Here is a 21,218-nt window from a genome sequence, read left to right on the forward strand (position 1 = left end):
CTGGAGCACAGCAGGTCGAGGATGCGGTGGCCGGGAGCGGCCACTGCACTCCAGTCTGGGCAACAGAGTGAGACTCCAACTCAAAAAAAAAAAGAAAGAAAAAAATGTGTGTTTCTGTGGGATGGGATGCAGTGTCCATGCCTTTATACAAGGGGTAGCTAAGACTGTGGCTGATACCAACAGCACTGATCACCTACTGCAAGAACCACACAACCCACTGACTCATGGCACAACCACAAGGGGTCCCTTCACTAAACGCCTGAATTCTCCCGGAATAGTCACTCCAGGGTTCGAGCCTGGCTCTTCACTACAATACAACATTTTATGCTAATTAATATGTCCCTTTTTATTGTAGAAATTCCTCTTTTAAGATCTCCAGAGCCCTAACACAAGTGACCTTTGCTACCACCTCTCACCAGATGATTCCACTGGCTTTGCAGGAATAACACTAGCAAAAGTCCTTGAGAGACCATTCTTAGACTCTGCTTCGCCTCACTAGAAATGTTTGTTGCTTCGTGAAGAATAACATTTGTTCTGAGCAACAGGTGGGACTGGCAATGCTGAACTCGAGCTCTGGGCTCTTGGAAGATGGTGCTGGTTAAGAAACTCCTCTACCTATTTTGGCCAACCTCAGTGCATCATCCTGTTCTCCGCCATTCCAAGATGCCACTCGCCACCACTTCTCTTCAATGACTCAGTCCAGTCTACCTTCCTCCTTACTGATCATTCTCAGAAGATGCATAGTGACTACTTTGTTTACCTGAATCCATGAAACTCTGGGTGCCCTCCCTGCTTTTGAGCATTCTTCATTAATGAATGTTCTATCTATGAAAACACTGAAAACGGTCATCTCCTTAAATGTTCAGTACATCTTGTCATTCACATTCACTATACAGATATTTGTCTTAAATATCTCAGAAAAGAGTTTTGAAAAGAGCTGTGAATATCCAAGAAGCAATAGGCTCATTAAGTCTTTCACTACAAACTTGTAATGTGATTTCAATAGAATATATAACTTTTAAATGTTTTAATTTCAAACTTCAAGCTCACCTTTGGTCAGTTTTAAATAAAAAGTGATGGAAAGATGAGTAATTCCTTGAATAATTAATGAAAGGAGAAACATTCAATTTCAGGGAAATAATTTCTACAGACACTAAATGTTTGTTTAGCTATTAAACATTTAATGAGCCAAGACAATACACCAAGCACAAAACCAGACACAAGGGATACAAAAAATTATGATTTCTGACCTCAAGAGGTTGGGAGTATTCTGAGGGCAACAAGTATTTTAATAAATAATTATAATTCAATCAAATTATAGCTCTCATCAGATTTAAGTGTAATTGAGAGTAAAAAAGAAAAAAGTACTATCTGCCTAAAAGGGGCAGCAGAAATGACCAGGAACACCTTAAAAGCTAAGGAGGAAAAGGAGTTTGGCAGAGGGGATGGGGTCCCCATGGCTTCCTAACTAGGGGGAATACATATGCAAAAAGTCTATGAAAACAAAAGTGGGCTCCTTTGGGAACTGAAGAAAAGTTTGTATGGCTCCACCAAGATGTCACTCAGGAGACCAACCTCACAAAAGATCCTTAAGATGGCAGAGGAGATAAATTTCAGTAAGAGTCATGGCAAGAGTGTAAGTAAGGTAAAAAGGTATAATACTCAGCTTCTACAAAAGCCTGAATAAGAAAGGATGGAGGTCAACGCCAAGCATATGGCAATGAAAGCAAAAAGGTATCGGATTGAAGATAATTGGGAGGTGGAATAAATGAACCTGGTCTGGGAGGGAAGGTGAGTTCAAGGTGGGCTCTGCAGTTGAGAACTTGATGGATAACAGAATAAAGGAGTGTGGTAGTGAATAAGCAAGTGAATGAAGAAAGGGAGCATGAATATGAAAACCTGTAATGAAAGACAGAAATGTAAGCTTTGAACTTGCTGAGACTTTAAGAACTGTCTACTTTTGTGGAGTATTAGAGGATTATGCAATTAGCAATGAGCATCTTTTGTTTATATTCAGCACAAGACAAGATGCCCAGAAGGTGGCAATACAGTTGACAAAGAGCTGCAGGCTGGGCATGGTTGCTCATGCCTATAATCCCAGCACTTTGGGAGGCCAAGGCAGGAGGATCACTTGAGCCCAAGAGTTCGAAACCAACCTGGACAATATGGCCAGACCTTGTATCTACAAAAATAAAAAATAAAAAATTAGCTGGGCGGGGTGGTGCACGACTGTAGTCCCAGCTACTCAGGAGGCTGAGGCAGAAGGATATCCTGAGCCCGGGAGGTCAAGGCTTTGGTGAGCCGTGATCATGCCACTGTACTTCAGCTTGGGCGACCGAGTAAGATCCTGACTAAAACAAAAACAAACAGAGCTGCAGTACTCAAACTGTAGCATCTCCTTTGTGGAGAGAGATTTAAAGAAAGAATACAACAGATCACCTCGAACTGGGATGAGTTGACAGAGCAAAGAAGGACTTTTCCTAATTTTAGTGGATGAAAGAAATGATATCACTGAGTTTATATCTGTCTTATAGAAGCACCACTGCTTTTCTCCTTCAGATTGAGACAACACAAGTTAGGAACACTCTACATTTTCTACTGTAGCCTATAATGGCAGGTTAACAAAGCAACTACAAAGTGAAGGTACAATCCGATTATTCTAGCACGGCCATTGATGATCATGCCACTACCTCCAGCCCGGGTGACAGAGTAAGATCCCAACATGCTTTGGAGACCCATGAACTTTATGTGTATTCATGGGCTGCTCATGGGTTTATTGGCTTTCATCAAGCACAAGACGAAACAAAAGCATAGAGCATATATCTTAACATTTCAGTTAAAAGAAGGAGGATCAAAGAAATGGGGGGAAAAAATAACAAAATTCTATTACATGGACAGCCCCAAGGAAAGCTGAGACTTTTATCTTATTACTTGCAATATATTAACATCAAATTTTACTTTCCCACTCTTATTCTAGTCACATTTTCTCACATATTTAAGTATTTCAAGGTATCTATTATAGAACACCTATTACAGGAAAAAGAACAACAACCTTTTTATGTTTTCAACATTGTTATTCAATGAGAAAAGAACATGCAGGACTCTGCTTAACAGGAAAAGCCCTTGCAGCATTGATGGGTGATGGGAACAAGCATCAAAAAGGTGATCACATGAAGTAATCCATTGACCAGTCAGAACCAATGAACAAATATGCAAATATAGAATTTCCTGGCGAATGGACTGTTTTGAGAAACAGACATATTCCTCTACCTTCCAGATCCTCAGGACACCATAGTTCCAACCCTTAAACTGATCCTGATTGCTAATTTCCTATCTGTGATCCCGCCTCTGCTAAAACTTCACCTGAGGAAATAAAACGACAGCAAAAGATACCAAAACCTGAAAAAGGAAAAAAGACACGACCCTATCAATGCTGGGATAAGATTTCAGTGCCCTTTTTAATGATAAGAATTGGATATAAATTTGATTATAAATATATATACTTAAAAAATGAAAGCCAGAAGATATTGCTGCAGAAAAATATAATAGTGTAACTTTAAAAGAAAGTTTTCAAAATTGAAGATCAACAATCACAAAGACCAGAATCAGAAGTGCTTCACACCAAGCTGTTCCCCCTTGACGGTCAATCATACATTGCATTATTTTCTTATACAGGCTCACCATTGACTAAATCTTAGCTCATAGCCAAAAGTCACAAAAGTAGATGCCAAAAACCTGTTTAAAATGCTTTATAATTTAACAAAATCTATATACTGCCTTATTGATTTTGAACTGCAGCTTTGATCTGTTACTCTTCTATTTAATTCCTCTCCTTCCAAATAATGCTGATTTTTATTTTTTTTAAAAACTAATTTATCCTGGACTAATGTCAAATAATTTATATTCCTAAATATTATTTGGAAAGTAGTCACTTTTTAAAAGAGTAAAAAGATAAAAAAAAGTAAGGAAAGGCAAAGTAATAAATATCTCATAATTGGGGAGGAAATAATTGTTTCTCTGGAGAGGAGACCTAAAACCTGCTTGGGAAAACCACCCACACTTAAAGTAAAATCTAGCCCGTAGAACAGATGCAAACAGTTCTGCATTTCTGTGCATCCAAGTTACATCCTATCTGGAGCAACTTGTCTCTTATTAAAACATCTCTGATGTCAGTGGAAAGAAGCCGTCAGGTCTGCAGGCCTCTCTGCTGTCTCCTCCCTTCCTTCATGGGTGCACTCTCTTGGCTCTGTCCTCAGGCTACAGCAGATCCAGGGGACACATCCAGCCACAACAAAGCTCCAAGGGACCAGGGCACATTTCTTCCCAGGGCTATCTCAATAGAGAGAACACTTTTTCCAGACACCTTCCGGAAAGACTTCCCTTTACATCTTAATTGGACAGAAGTTAGTTATTGTCTCAGACTCAGTAAGAGGAACAGAATGACATTGACGAGTGTAGGCTAGACATCCAAGGACAGAACAGACATGGGAGGTGGACCGTGCAGTGGTGGGGGATATTTATGCCTGAACAGCTTCTGGGGACAGGTCGAGCATCCTTCCCTTATCCAGAGTTCCTTCACTTTTAAAAAATTCTTTAAAAAAAAAAGGGGGGATTCAAGTTTGCTACTTGGCCAAGTTACTATTTTGTTTGAGTTTCTGTATATCTCAGATTAATTTGATATTTCTAAACCAATTTATTATCATGGTTCACCTCATTTTGCTAACATCCCCCAAATAGTATACTTTGTACGCTAGACCTTAGAAACCAGCAGCTAGCACTACTGAAACTGGGCCCGCACAACTTTCCTTTGCCCAACGTGTGCAATGCCTGCCAGCAAATCCTCAACAGATTTCTTCAAGAGCTCCTCCCTCTGTGCCTGTGGGTCTCTCCCAGGGGGGCATGTACTGCAGCCTTGGTCTTTGCCTTTATGTGGCCTAAGATGACCACTGAGGCACAAGCAGATCCGCCTGACTGGTTCTCAACTGCAGCACCTCCGGGCCAGAGCACAGGTGACAATTTCTGAGCCACACGTTTTATAGCACATTCAAAATCAGTCATTCTGTATTAAACGTAGGAAACACATATTTAAAAAGATGGAGTTCTTTGAAGATTCTACTTTATGTTTTCTATAGAAATATTTTCTCTCCTACATAACAAGAGAAATAACAGCATGCTAACAAGAGCTGAGAGCAACTGTCAGGGCGTCAGGAGGCAGCTGGCTGTTAAGCGGAGTCATAAAGCAACATCTGCTGGTGGCCGCCACACCTGTTATAATGAGCACTGCCCCAACACTGTCAACTTCAGATACATCATGCCAAAAGTGATTTTTCAAAGCAATTACAGGCCACTTAGACGGCTGTGTTAGAAACCAAGGGCATCTTCGATCTTGGTAAGCTCATCTGTTGGGTGATCGGCACTCAGAGCCCTATCTTTCTGCACCTGGCGGGTCTGAACAATGGGAATATTTACATGGACATTTACAAAAGGTGCCATCCTCAAGGAAGTGTGGCAATTTCCCTACATGGGTAATAACAACACATTCATGCTGAGTTTTCAAGAAAAAAAATAAATATCACCTGTCCTTTGGATGAGTCACTGCTATTTCAACTTGAAAGTTAAATCTAAAAATCAAAGCCACAAGAATATATGCTTCTAGCCAAGTGCACCATCTACTGGCAAACAGCCAAAGGCCTAGAATTACCATAAGTTATCAAACTACATTTATAAAATATTGGTGTCTTCATTACAGCAGGGAAGGACTCGTTCTAGGACCATCTTCTTGAAGGAAAGGAAATAGCAGCTAGCTATTTTCAAGTGGCTTGAATACCCTGTTTTTCTAATTCAAGAGGCGTTTCTGTGTCCCTGCAGCTCTCTCATTACCTTCCCCTGAACAGATTCTCCATGACATGCCTGGCCTAGACCTTTCTCGGCCTCCCATCATCCAATGCTCCTTCTATTCCCACCACTGGAACCCTTCTGTCTTCTTTCCACCACAAAGCGCCTTTCTGGAAGAAGCCAGACCCAAGTAAGCTATCATTCTACATCTCCTCCCTCCTTGATAAAGACATAATTGGAGCTCTCTGAAATATACTTTCTTTTCAGCACCTCCATGTGACTGAGAAATAGGAAACCCAGACTAATAAGAGGTCACAGTACTCAGTAAACGGCAGCTCAGAGTACATCGTGTTCAACTGACATGGACCAATCGACAGATCTCAGCTGTCTTAGGATGGTGTTAATAATATTAGAAACAAGCAAAGCATGTGTCAGGGAACTCTCTGAGGAAGCACGTCCCCCACACGCGCATCACCAACTACAAATCTCATGTCGCTTGCCTTCTAGGTGAGATGACAGGCACAATGCCATGCTAACAGCCTCCATTTCACCCTCATGACAAAGGTTCTCAACTGGGAGGATGGCCATCGTCTTGGAGCCATTTGTGGAGTTTTCTAAAAATACCCTCTCTCCCTCCATGCCCAGAGACTCCACTTTAGTTCAGGCGTGACTGTAGTCAATAAATTCAACAAGAGACATAGTTTAGACTATGCTGGAACTTTTGAGGATTTTCATGAAGGGCACATGGCAGTCTCTGAAGAGTAGGAAAGTGGGGAGACAGTTGAGAGAGACACAATCTACTTCAAGCTATGGCTACAAAAACAAAGAATGGTCAACATGTGGAGTCACATTTGTGCTGAAGAAAACAGCAAACATTTTTAGCACATCTCTATGTCAGGTGCTGTCTTAAGCTCTGTGCAGGCTTCAACTCATTTAATTAGCATGAACCCTTTGAGACTGGCACTATTATTAGCTCTGTTTTATATACAAGGAAGTAGAGAGGCAGACAAGAAGTAACTTGTACCCAGTTGGAACTGAACCCAGGCATTTGGGCTCGGAGACAGTGCTTTGTACAACCTTAGAGTAAAGGATTCATCCTTTACTGACATGAGACTATCTCCCAAATTTAGGAAGAATATTCAACAAGGAATGAAGCTCAAGATGATGCAATTATTGAGTGATGATTAAGAGCACCGGAAATGTTTTAAACCTGTTCACTCAGAAAGTAAAAGAGAAATTAATGCATCTCTTATTTACTCAGAAAATATCTCCTAAACACTTACTTTGTTTGTGATACTATGTTATACTGAGTATTAAAAGATGAGTAGGGCAGTCTATGTCCTTGCAAGAACACTTGCAAGCTATTGCTCATTTGTTTTCCTCCCTATTTAAGAAATTTGGAATTTCAGCATTTTATCTGGTGTATAATTCTTTAATTTTTTTTTAGCCACTGTCAAATCAAGTGTACCGTATTTGGTCCTGCATAGCTCTCCAAGTCTCCTGGCTATGAGAGCCATCTGTAAACATTCCTGTGCTCACCCACCGCTTGCCTTCTCATGGAACAATCTGGATTGGCAGGGATGACTCCAAAATAAGATCTTAAAACTTAACCCTTTATAAAAAGCTATCCAGTTGATGACGCACATTAAAAATTTTTCAATATTTTAAACACAATAACAAAACCCAAAAGTGGTATAATAAACGAAATACCTTAGAGAGAAAACACACACACACACACACACACACACACACACACCACACACACACACACACACTCACTCATACTCACACACACACATTCATGTATTTCTACCAGAGTACTAGCATTGATCCTACCCTTAACTTCTTTGGGTTCTATGTCTGATAATATTCAACTAGTAACAAAGAAAACAGGTCAAAATTTGTCATAACATTTTTATATTTCTCCTCCTAAAACAACGTACAACTATCAATGTACATATGACAAGCTAAGATTACAGAGGTATTAAAATTGCTTAACTGGATTCTCAAAATAAAAAACGCTCAGTAAATTTTACATACATATTTAAAATAATAAGTCTAAAAAAGATGACTGATTTCCAACTGATTTATAGAGTGGCTGTTCCCATTAAAAGTGGGAACTACACCAAAAAATCTCTAATGGGAATTACAGTTCTGAGATTCTTTAATTCTTTATTGAATCATATTTGTTTTCACTCTTTAAGAGAAACAGAATTAATATCACTTTAGATGTTTAGTGGGTCTTTTGCAAACAGTAACTTGAAAGTTCCTCTTAAATATCCTTTCTCTCTCTGGTCTCTTATTGCTCTTTTCTCAGAGGATTTATACCATAAGTCTATTTAGAAGTTTTCTTTCTTTAAAGCGTCATTAACATTTGCCCACTATCTCCTGGCATGGTGGACTCAGTCTTGTGGAACAGCCTTCTCACTCTGATCAATTAGGAAAGCTGGACAAGATGCAAAGACACACCAGCTATCTAAGGACACTGCCCAGCTAATGAGACAGTGAGTCATAGAAGAAGAAACCGCAGAGGTGACCCAGCATCTGAAGTCTACATTCCCTGGGGATGGTGGGCCTCACAGAGAAATGAATCCAACTTCATCTCGATTCCTTATAGGATGGTAAATCAGAAATAACCAGATGTATTAGATAAGGAATATATGGTTTAAAACAACAGATAATAAAAACAGAAACTAAGGGGAGCCAGAAAATGGAGTTATCAGGTATAGTTCTCAAAATAAATGTTTAGTTGCTCAAAGAAATAAAAGACAAGATTAATAATTTTGGCAGAGAACTGAAAATGATTTTAAAAAGTTCAAATAGAATTACAAATGACTAAAAAAATAATAAATGAGATGTTAGAACTCAGTATTTAGGTTTAGCATCAGAATGGATTTATAAAGAGTAAAAGGCGAAATGGAAAGGAAATCAATAGAAAATATCCAAAATAAAATAAAGAGACACAGGAGAAAATAAATTTAGGAAAGTCATGACATGGGCTATAGGAATAAAAAGGTAAGACACGGGACTGTACTCCCAGCAATGGAGGCGTGAGAAAACAGTCAGAAGAAATAACAGCTGAGCACTTTCCAGAACAGATCAAAGACAGGAAGGCCTGTGACTCTCAAGTAGGCTAACAACAAACACAACATTCCGGTATAACAATCACAATGAAGCTACAGAAAACCACAGATGAGGGCAGCCTGTGCTCAGATCTTATTTGGGACGATCACCCGGGCCACATCCTCTACCAGGACTGTGCCGCTCCACCCACCAGGATAGGTCTATCTGACCACCCTGTCCTTCAGATTCTCTACCTTGCACCTTCACATGACACAGAATCCAGGACACACCTTCACATGACACAGAATCCAGGACAGACAGCTCTCATCAGGCCTGTTCAGCCAGGCTGCCCGGATAGGACGTCAGCTATATGTGCTACTTCAAGTTTAAGATGAAAAAGAAAAATGATCACGAGGGCCACGAGACACATCTGAGTTTCAAACTATGTTCACAACTACAGAAGCTGCATGTGAGCCAGCTCTCACGTGAAGACAAAAAGATTCAGTTTTACATTGCAGACCTCACTGTGCCTCACTTCAGCAGGGGCATGTGCATCAGTAATGAGCTGATGAAAGGTATGTCCTATAAACTTGCTTTTTTCAACCTTAAAACTCAATCACAAGATTTTTGTTTTTGTAGGGAACAGCAACCGTTTTATGCTTAATAGGGCATAATCCCTTAACATATACTTACACATAAAAACATGACTATGTTAAAAGTTTCAAATTTCAGTTTAGCACAGATTATCTTCAAATCTACTAAGAAACAAACAATCAGGTAAAACATCAGCTTTAGTGGGAAAAAGGGAATATTGAGATACTAACATAACCTTTAAGACTAATATGATACGGCTAAGAAACTTCTATTTAATTCACCAATTTAATCCTTCTATAATTCCATTGTACACTTTTAAAACCAGGAAACAAAATTGAGTGTTTTTTGGACTCATTACAACATCAGATATCAACATCAATTCCTCTCCCCATCCTCATATTAAGAGTTCTTAAACTACCAGAAAGCTGTATCTTTAAAATCCAAAATTTCATTTCAAGAAATTTAAAAAAATCATTCTTCCTTCTAACCTGCAAAATGATAAACCATGGTCATTCATCTTTCCACGCTACTATCTAAATTTGCACTTCTAAAACCATAAGCAAAAAATTCAGGACTTTCAGCTTTTGCCTGTCACTTTAAAGAGTCCAAATGATGAAACAGGTTTATATGAGAAGTGCTTAGAAACAAACAACACTTCTCACAGGATAAACTACACTAGATCAAGTCCCTAAGGCAGTGGTTTCCAAATTTTACTTTGTATTAGAATCAACTCAGAAGTTTTTTTTTTTGTTTTTTTTTTTAAAAACCTTAGTAACCAGAGTGCACCCCACATTAATGACACCAGGATGTCTGGGAGTGAGAGCCAGGCAACTTCATATCTGGTAGGTCTCCAGGGGATTCCAATGTAAAACCCAGGCAGGAAGAACTATCCTAAAGCGTTAGGAGTTCTTGATTCCTTAGGGAAAAGACTGTGGTAAACTGGAATAAGAAATGGATTAGGAAGAATACAATGTACAGGAAAGGAAACCTAGGCTTCGTTTCTTTTGCTGGATAGGATGCCCAAGGTACATTCTTTCCCCCCACTGAGTGTTCATTTCCTCCCTGTTAAGGAAGGGAGTCGTATTGGAGCAGCAGCATTCACAAGCTAGTGACAGAGCACTGCTGTTACACAGACGTGGCCTGGGGCTGCTGGCCCAGAGGCACTCAGAAGGGGGCAGACAATTTGCATATGTAAAAACCGCAGTGGCTCACACCCGTAATTCCATCAATTTGGAAGCCCTAGGCAGGAAAACTGCTTGAAGCCAGGAGTTCCAGACTAGCCTAGGCAACATAGCAAGATCTTGTCTCTACAAAAAAATAAAAAAAATTAGTGGAGTGTGGTGATGCATGCCTGTAGTCCCAGACGCTTGGAGGCTGAAGTGGAAGGATCAGGAGGTCTTGCTGTAGTGAACCGTGATCATGCCACTGCCTTCCAGCCTGGGCGACAGAGTGAGACTCCGACTCAAAACAAAACAAAACACACACAAAAAATGCTTCAAGTGATTCTTCCTGCAGAAACAGAAGTGATGCATTCCTTTCAGTATTATATTCTATTATTCTAAATTATGAGGGCAGAAAGTTTACTAATACATTTAAAATATTTTCAAATAAGAGTTAAAACAAATTTGAACAAGTTAGGCTATTCAAGTTATTAAAATATTTTTGTTCCTGAGTATGACAGTTGAAGGCAGATAGGTAGGTGTGTATATATTACTTTGTATTTTACTGTCTTCTCTGACCACCTATTATTTTACCATTATTCATGACAACGATACTACCTTACATTTATGTAGCATTTACCACTTGATCTATAAAGTAATGCTAGAAAGTCAAACAGGCATAAATCTCCCATTTCATTTACTATTTAAGGTCAGAGGCCTCATATGAAAGAAGGGACCAGATTCCCACCCACTCTGGATGCATATCTGTAACCCAATGTTTTCTACAGACCCAGCCTGTCAGGTCCAGGGTTAAGGCAACAAGGTCAAGCGTCTGAAATGTTACCTTCCATAGTAAGCAAATGAGAGTGACTTCGTGCTTTTTTTATTGGACAGAATGGAGCTTTTTTAAGGTGACTAGCAAGTAACTCAATAACAATTATTTACTGAGCATCTTAAAAAAAAAGCCAGGCATTGTACCAAGTATTGGAACCACAGAGATGAGTAAGGCACAATTGAGAAGATACCTTCGAGAGGGCAGAAAGTGGGCGGACAGTCATGTCAAGTGGAACGCAGAGCTGTGGACCAGCTGCTGTGGATTGCAGCAGCAGCAGCAGCAGTGAACGCTGAGGACACTGATGGGATGATTATCAATAGGGCCCTTTTCTTTATTTCTTTCTAACAGAAATACGAGGGGGGACCCCAAAAAATCCAGAGTTTATTTACTTATTCTCACATGTTTAACCTTCATTCACTTTCGAAGTACCCTATAATTTGATTCACTACACGTATCGAGACACTTTTTCCACAGCTCAAAGCAGTTTTTGAGCTCATCAAGTTTGATGCCTTTTAGTGCTTCTGCTATTTTTTGTTTCACCTCTTCCACATTGGCAAAATGTTTCCCTTTGAAGATTTTTTTCATCCGGGGACACAAAAGACGCTCTAGGTAAGATTGGGTGTATAGGGAGGGTGGGACGGGGGTCATGTCATTTTTGCTCAAAACTGAACACTCATCATGAAATGGACAAATGAGTTGAAAGAATCTCCAAACCTGGATGGAATTGGAGTTTATAATACTGAGTGATCTCTCACAGAAACAAAGATCCAAGTATCACATGTTCTCACTCATAAGTGGACCTTGAACAACTATCGTAATACTATAAGAAAAGGGTTGACAGTGGCAGGAAACTATGGGGGGGGCAGGGAGGGGAAGGGAGGTGAGATTAATGGAGTCAATATCTGTCTGGGGATGGCAGGGGGCACACCTCATCAACAAGGGTACCTGCACAATGCATATTTGTATACCTAACCCTTAACTGTACCCCACAATTTTAAAATAATATGTTTAAAAAAATGTACTGAAGCCAAATGGAGTCTCTCACAATAATGCTAGCTGGTACACTGATGCCAATGGGTTCCAACATTTACCTAGCAGGGGATGCCTGTACTACAAGGGGCCCATCCTCAAAAAGATAATTCCGGTTTTTGGAGGGTCCCCCCTCATAAGTCAAGTGGCCATGCAGCAATTAGGAAGAAGAAAGGGAAACAGAGAAGCAAAACATACACTTGGCCATGGGGGTCACAGTTCTCTGCAAAGAAGAAAGGGAAACAGAGAAGCATTATACACGTGGCCCGGGAGACCACAAGTTGGGTGGGTTCAACAGGCTGCAAAAGATATAGGACACTTGAATGTGATCCTAAAATGGGACTTCAGGTGCTTCAGTGGCACTTATACTACCAATATGTCATGGAACCTTGACAATTTCTCTCTCCACACATCTGCTGCTCTACCTGAAACATGGTTCCTTCTCATTTTTTTTTTCCTAAGACACACCAGAAAGCCCCGGTAATCTAAGTTTCTACAAGTTACAACACACACCCATGGAATCTGTGTAACTTAAATGTCTCTTAACCATTGCCAACAGAAGAAGCAAAGGAATCCTGTTGCCCTTCTGCAGGTCAAGTGCTGCTGTTCATCACGTCTGAGAATCAGGAGCTGGGCGTCCCCCTGCAAACTCCATCTTTGTCACTGCAAACTTTTCATTTGGGGCCTGTTTGTCAGTACAGTTCTTCCTATCATTTGCATTCGGGTTTCACCATATTATATTACCTTGGCCTCATAAAAATTAGGCACCAGATAATGTGGAGTGGCTCATTTTAAGTTTAGCAGCCGGTGAATAATCAAAAAAATGTAAAAATCCTCCTAACACTATTCATGTAAGTCTGTCCTGGGATAAGAGAACTTTCTTAGAGGAAGAGCTGGGTTTTAAAGCCAAAACCACAGAGAAGCAAGTGTCCCTGAGTGTTGGTGTATAAACCTTTCACTCTGATGGCTTGAGGTCAAACCTTGATTTGTGTACAAATGGATGATGTTTGGGTTCTTCACCTCTTGCCTAGTAAATATTTATTCAGATTATAACACAGCAACAAATACTGGCACTAACAACATTCTCTGCTCAAGAGAAGCTGCAGGCATTTTTACAAGAAATGCACTGGCAAAGTGCTATGAGAATTGTGAGTCTGTCAACAGTAACTCTTTGTCCTGGGGGTGACCAAGGCTCTCAGTTTCATGTTCAGCATTTTCCAACACTCACCCATAATCAATTCTTTAAATAAAACACAAAATGGATAGACTTGTTGATATTTCATTAACCCATGGTAGAACATCACAGTGTAGCAGCATCTGAAAGTTTAAAATCGTATTTTCACACACTGACCTTTCTGCCTTTTCCACTTTTTTTTGATTCCTCATGCGGTTTGATACGGTCCTTAAAATCTTCATATGAGCCATCTAAAACATCATGCCTTGGTCTATTTTTAACACCTAAAACCCAAGTGGATTGAAAATCAGTTAGAACTTTACATGAACTGAATACTAATACAACTTAAGCAAAATAAAAATTGCATTTATGCATAATGGTAACAGGAAACTAAGGGCCTTTCAGATAAACATTGCACACTTCTCGCTCTTTGAGATCAATTTGGAATTTTTAGCTCATTCCACTCCAGCATCCCAAGCAATTAACTTAACTCAATGGCCAGAAGCAATTTACTGTCAGGGCGCAATGTTCTATATCATCACATTTGTCCATTTGCTAATGAACAAGAAAGTAAATGCAAGGAAACGCACACCCATATCTTCTGCACTCTTCAAACTTCCATTCTTATATTTTAAAGTGATGATCTAAACCAGTTCCTCAGACAAGCCAGTTCTAAATTAGAGGCAATAAATAATTTCAGGTTTGAATTTTTCTAGAAAATAATCTTTAGTATAAAGCTTCAGATGTCTCACCATGTAGATATACAAATCAAAAATAAGTTACTCATTGAGTGACATGTGGATTCATTAGAAGCTAAATTGTGTAGACCTAAGTAACCCACAACGACGTGTAAAATGTTTTCTATTAATTGACTCACCAACTGCTACTGCCTTACTAGTCCTGCCCAGTCAGGTGGTGACAGTTAGCCCAAGTGTACATCCCCCCTTTCACCGATTTACTCATCAACAAATACTAAATGATCAGGGGCTGGAGATACAAAATGTACAAGTTTTTGTCCCTCTTTTAGGGAGCTTATGGCTCAGTAGACAATGAAGACACAGATAAATAAATATAATACAAGACAAAAATAGCATCTGTGTCCTCAGAAATGAAAGATCATACAACATGAGAAAGACTGCTTTACACACAGGTTGCTGTAAACCAGACATAACTAAGTTTGGAGAGTGTGATTTGAAAGTGTTCACTCTTTTCAAAAAACAGATTCCATCTCAGTGAAAAAGAAATACAGAACAACAATATTTAAATATTTTCTTAAATTCAAGTTAGTTGTTATCTGCAGCCTGGGTCCTAGAAACATTTTAAGGTCAGGGTCTGATCCACAAACCGACTTTGCCATAAGTCCTAGTACTGGATCCCTTTGGAGACTGAAACCAATCCCCCTACCTCCTCAGCAATCTTATAGAGCTGACTTGTACCCATTTCTCTTCCAACCTACTTTAGCCCTGATGTCTGCCCAGCCACAGTGATGACTTCAACCAGCCAAATAAAGATGGATGGATTGGGGAAGATGGGTTTGCAGGCTGTGTATAAAGGTATTGTATGGCTGGTCATTTTGTGCTAGGATCTTGCTAAGTTTCTCACTTTTACTTAATCAATCCATTTACTTTCCACCACTTTCAACAATCATCTTTTGAAAATGCTGAGAACTGCAGGACATGGATGCAATGTTGTCATTTTTAAGATCTGAGATTAAAAATAATCAGAAGATTAGAATCAATATTAATTGTATCTACTATGTACTTATTTCCCTTTCCAAATACAAATATTTATTTAAAGCACAAGCATATCAAAATAAAAAAAGCAGTGGATTAGAAATTTAACTTGGGATGCAATGGCCTATTAATGAATCATTCTGCAGCTTCCTAGTGCAAAAAACAAACAAATAAGCAAAACAAAACAAAACAAAACAAAAACCCACAAGTTTTGACAACCACTTGCCTTAGTTCTTGCCAAACAACAAATAGGTTGAAAAGCATTTTGTAAACATAAAGCTCTAGGGAATACACCACCACCTTTTAAAGTTTAAGGAAGACTGAGCTTGTTAATGACATATTTTCTCTTCACAAATCATGCAGTCAGAAAGCAATCTAAGTAAATGAGTTATTATTTGATTATTTAAAACATGTTACATACTCTGGCACAGTCATTTACCAACAGGTTTTCTTTAAAAAGGACATTAGTAAACTAAAAGCAGTTGACAGTGCAAAGTAATTCAGAAAGCACTTGTGGAAAGGGCTGTTGGATTCCACTTCTGGCTACAGGTCAGTAAACAAATGTCTACTCCCTTCATCCAGGCTCTCCTGCCTCTCGGATGATACTTTTCATGTTTATTCCTGAAGTGTGGCTTTTTCACGGGTTGTCATCGGTTCCCTTCTCAACTCCTAAGGCGATTTCATCACTTCCCATAGAGTCATCCATTACTAAAGAGTTCTAATTCTATGCTCCCTGGCAGGCCCAGCTGAGGTCTGGGTATATTCAAGTGGTTACACCCAACTACCTAAAGAACATCTACTCTGAATGTCTCAGAGAAAAGTCAACTACATGCTCATAGTCTACCCTGGAGCTGCTCCTCCTCCAACCCATTCTAGTTTGATGAAATGTCTGTCTTCTTTAGCTCAGGCTACCATAACAAAATACCAGGCTGGGTGTTTAGAAATCTGAGATCTGGGTGCCAGCACGGTGGCATTCTGGTGAAGTCTCTCCTCCTGGCTTGCAGACAGCTACTTTCTTGCTATGTCTTCACATGGTAGAGAGGAAGCAAGCTCTCTAGTATCTTTCTGTAATGGTCCTGATCTCATCATGAAGGACTTATTCACGATCTCATCTAAACCTCATTATCTTCCCAAAGACCCCATCCCCTCCAAGTATCATCCCACTGAGGGTTACAGTTTCAACACATAAATCTGGGGGAGGACACAGTTCAGTACACAGCATCTCCCTATGAAAGCCATAAATTCTAGCTTTCTCTCTCTCTCCTGTCATTTTCATTCTACCCTCATAGAATGATGCACTGACAGTTTTCACAAAAATGATCAGATACTGAAATGAACCTCATAGCCCCAGAATTTTTTTCATTAGGTTATATTATCTGAAATTTCACCACTTACAAATTTGTATGGATTAACAATATCATCAAAATATAAACACATCAAGGAAAGTTAGAAAATGGTCACTCATTCACTTCTCAGTGTGAACAAGTTAAATCACAACCTTCACTTACTCAATAGAAATACACACAAGATTAAGGAAAAGTTTTGATACTAATTTGATACTGGAGGAAGAAAGGAAAAAAATTTCTAATGTGATCACTTTGGAGGAAGAACCAGGCCAAAGCCACTTAAGGACATGTGTAACTTAAATACTAGGAAAGGGAGAGAGATGAGAAAAGCATGCTGAAAACACCTAAGAGATACTTGGCCCATGTCAAAATTTTGCCTAGAGCTAAGGCCAAGAAAATAAACTCTTATTTCCATCATCCATTTACTTTCCTACTTCCAAGACACAGAATTAGGATCAATCATACTAGTACTAATACATTTAAACAGTATGTATTCATACAAAGCACTGTGCAAAAGTCAAGGGCTAAAAAGACTTCTGAACAGTGATTTAATAATCCACAATTCTAACATATAAAACAGCATATGCAACACTTAACATTATCCCAATAGGGATAATGTTCTAAGCTCCAGAAATCTGAATGATGCATTATTTAAGTACAATGTAGTATGCAAAATCTTAAGATTGGAAAGGACCTTGAAAGATACCTAGAAAAAACTCCTTTCCATACATACCTTTGGGGTATGTCCCAGTTACTCACAGGTTCTACACAAGCAAACTCGCTAACAAGAGACTGTACTCATATTCATCTGTTAAAATACCAAGTTCACTTTGTTAATTATGGAAAAAACAAAATCTAATAGTGATTGCCAAAAGACGACGTGGAATTGTTTCCTTTGTTGTAGAGAAAATTAAAATATGATTTTATATATGTCCATTAGTTTTAATTCCCCCTAAAAGTAATCTCTCCAACTTTTGAATTTCCTGATGGTTTATATGGATTATCTTGACTGTATCTTCTCTACTTGTCTGCTCCTTAAGGGAAGGAGTAGAGCTTTATATGAATCTTATCTCTTACTGTGTTTATACCTTGGACATAGTAGATGCAAAGAAAACATCTGATTAATAAAAAATGAATAAATAAATGAGTGAATGAATCAACCACTTAAATAATCAATAGCTTTCCTTCCTTCCTTCCTTGCAGTGCCTATTGAGGCTGACTAACCCACATTGAGCTGTTAAGATTGCTTAGCCCAAGCCGGGCTCGGTGGCTCAGTCTGTAATCCCGCGCCTTTGAGAGGCTGAGGTGAGTGGATTGCCTGAGCCCGCGGGTTCGAGACCCACCTCGGCAGCGAGACCGCATCTCTACAATAAATCAAAAAATCAGGCCGGGCATGGTAGCGCATGCCTGTAATTCTGGCTACTTGGAAGGCTGAGGCGGAAGGATCGCCGGAGCCCAGCAGGTTGAGGCTGCGGTGGCCGGGAGCGGCCACTACACTCCAGTCTGGGCGACAGAGTGAGACTCCAACTCAAAAAAAAGAAGAAGAAGAAAAAAAAAGATTGCTTAGCCTTAGTCTTACGGCCCTGGAGAGAAGAGCAGGTAGGCAGGCTATGAGGAAGAGGGTTCTTAAGACACTTGCAAATTATCTGAGTTGTCATAAGTGCAATAATTACTCTTCAATTTAAAATATTTAAAGAATATATGTACACCTGTTTATTTGCTACAACAGTAATTCACACTTTCTCTTGAATGAACACTCATCATATGTAAAATATACTACAGCAAATAAAAACACCTAACTGCCTGTGACTGGGATGAGTTGTTCCTATTAAGCACATACAAAACATTTTTAATCCACTCAATTTAAAAATGGTACACCTCTTGATGATTTCAAGGAGATGTATCAAAAATAACAGACTATCACTTTCTCCTATTGTTGGAAATAAATCTAAAATTAAAATTATCTGTTGTAGGATTATGAATATACATAAAATGTACTTTTATTGTACTATAGCATTTCTGCCTGTAATTCTCCATTAATTGGATTAAAGTTACAATGCAAATAAACTCCACCTTGAACCATATTAATCCTTCGTGTTGGTTAAATTCATGGATTTAAGAACACTGAATTGGTTTAAGTATCACAGGGGCACCCCTAATCCTGCATAAAATTCTAGTACGAGTTGGTATCCCTCAGAATGAGATCTAAATATCAGTGTTTAGATGAACCCTAAATGGTCCTGTGATAAACTTCAGGGTCAAAGGATACCTGGTGGTCTGATGCTGACAAGTTTACAAAAACCTACCCACAGAATATCAGCTCCATCCAGCAAATCCTTCAGATAAGGTATGGATAGTGAACTAAAGGACCTAGAATTGAGACTTCCTATTGGTCAGTTTTGCGGACTGCTACCTATCTGTTTGCCAATAAATGTTTAATAAATGTGTGTCTGAGACTTGCCTTCAATAAGATCAGGTCAGAGAGCCGGCAGAAGAGTGGCTAGCCATTACCAATCTTCAACAGCTGGTGACTACTATCTATGAACAAGAACCTAGTATTCTGACATGACCAAATTGCCCAGATTAAGCTTACAACATTCGTGTACAAGGTGCCGACATGTAAAATTCCAAGTGCACAGCAAATAAGAAAATCATATTAAGCCGATGGGAAAATGGAAAAGAGTAGGATGTAGGTGTGGGAAGGACCTTTCCGCTTCTGCTGGTGGACACCTGACACAACTAGGAGCAACTAGGAGTCAAACTGTGTGCTAGTTCAGGATGACCAATTGGCTCTATCTCCTTGGCAATTTAAACCCATGCCAGTGGTTGAAGAGCTATGGTCAGCAATGTCAGGGCGGGACACCATTTCCACAAATAAGTAACATCAAACTGCTTTCTATAATTCCTGTCCTGTGCTGACAAAAGTAAAAACAAGATCTCCATTCCTGTGCAAATGTGCTGTGGATACCTGTCCTAAGTTCAAACTACACAGTTCTGCCAGCGTTTTCCAGACTAGATGTGAGACCGAGGGAATTTACTATTTCAAAATCCATTTAACTGCAGAGTTGAGGGGCTTCCACCTAGCCTTTACATGCAAGTGATTAATCTGCAATGAAAGGATGTAAAAGGATGTGCTACAAGGCACGTGTCCAGAGATTCTGACAGAGTGCCATAAATGCCTGTAAGCAATGGATATGCTCAGTGAAAACCATCTGCTTCTGGACTGATATTAGCATTTGGAAGTGCCTGTCTGAGAAAACATTTTCAAAGATGAAACATGTAAAATCTTTCTACAAAGAATCGTATCACGTAACAGCCTTAAAATAGACACTTGCAGTCAATATTGGTGATGGAAACACTTGGTCTGAGCCCATTAAATGAAACGTTATTTCCTCCCCTAATTTATTCTATTCTTCTCATCAGTAGACCCGTGTTACTATTGTATTCAATTTTGAGTTTCATCAATAAAAAATTTGCAAAAATGTCTTTTTCGCATTATGTAATCATCTATTTAAGCAGCGCCATACCTCAACTTGCCCTCTTGGCCCACAAAACCTAAAATATTTACTATTTGAGAAATTATGCTGACCCCTGATACAGAACAATTACAAAATGAAGGTTTATTGATACTAATATAGAAATATATGACACATCAGTTAAAAAAAAGCAAATTTCAAAGGTGATAATGTAATTCTATGTGCAACAAAAAAGTCCCCTTAACACACACACAAACACACACATCTAGAAGGAAACCTTAAATTTTTGACAATGATTGTTTGGAGCAAACACTCCAACCCACAGTTTATTCTTCATAAAGTGCCCAGGGTTACACTTAAAACGTAAACTAGATTTAGTTACTCCCCAGTTCAAATCCTCTGATGGCTCATCACACTTGAAAACCAAACACAGTTCCCTGCCATGTCAGAGACTGAAGACCTTAATGACCGGGACCCTGCCCCTCTCTGACCTCCCTTTCCTTCCTTCACCTCAGGGAGTTGGTGCTGTATTGGCAGCTTTGTTCTTCTTCTAACGTTTGTCTACCTTGGGACATCTGCACCTGCTGTTGCCACAGGGTGAAGCATGATTTCAGCAGATAGCCACAGGCTCCCCTCTGCCTCCCTAAGCCCATGATCTGTTGTCATCTCCTCAGGGAGCCTTCACTGGCTATCTTAACTATCCAACATAGTTCTTTTTTGTCACTGACAAAAAGCTGTCACCTGCAGCTCACAAGCTGACACTGGGCAATACATCATTCACTATCTGTCCCCTTCCACCTGGGGTGCATGCTGCTGCGTTGTCTGCCATCCCCCAACAAACTTGACAGTGCCTGAGACATAATAGGTGCACGACTAACTCTGTGAGTTAAGTGAGCTAACAAAAAGAGGGAGGAGCATGAGGTGGGAAAACTGTATTCTCTCAGCAATCTTTCTTACAACAGAAATGTATTTG

At 39.5% G+C, this 21,218-nt stretch overlaps 1 protein-coding gene across 1 annotated transcript in view; it reads right to left on the minus strand.

Annotated features, from left to right (window-relative positions):
* MCPH1 (microcephalin 1) overlaps positions 1-21,218 on the minus strand; it is a 242,733-nt gene that overhangs the window by 179,054 nt on the left and 42,461 nt on the right. Inside the window, exon 9 of the mRNA XM_021717094.1 lies at positions 13,868-13,974. Within this exon, the coding sequence (XP_021572769.1) occupies positions 13,868-13,974 (107 nt within the window). The remainder of the gene's footprint in view (positions 1-13,867; positions 13,975-21,218) is intronic.

This window comes from Carlito syrichta, unplaced genomic scaffold (genome assembly GCF_000164805.1).
Source record: "Carlito syrichta isolate Samal-C Ts95f unplaced genomic scaffold, Tarsius_syrichta-2.0.1 Scaffold309283, whole genome shotgun sequence".
Classification (NCBI taxonomy): Eukaryota; Metazoa; Chordata; class Mammalia; order Primates; family Tarsiidae; genus Carlito; species Carlito syrichta.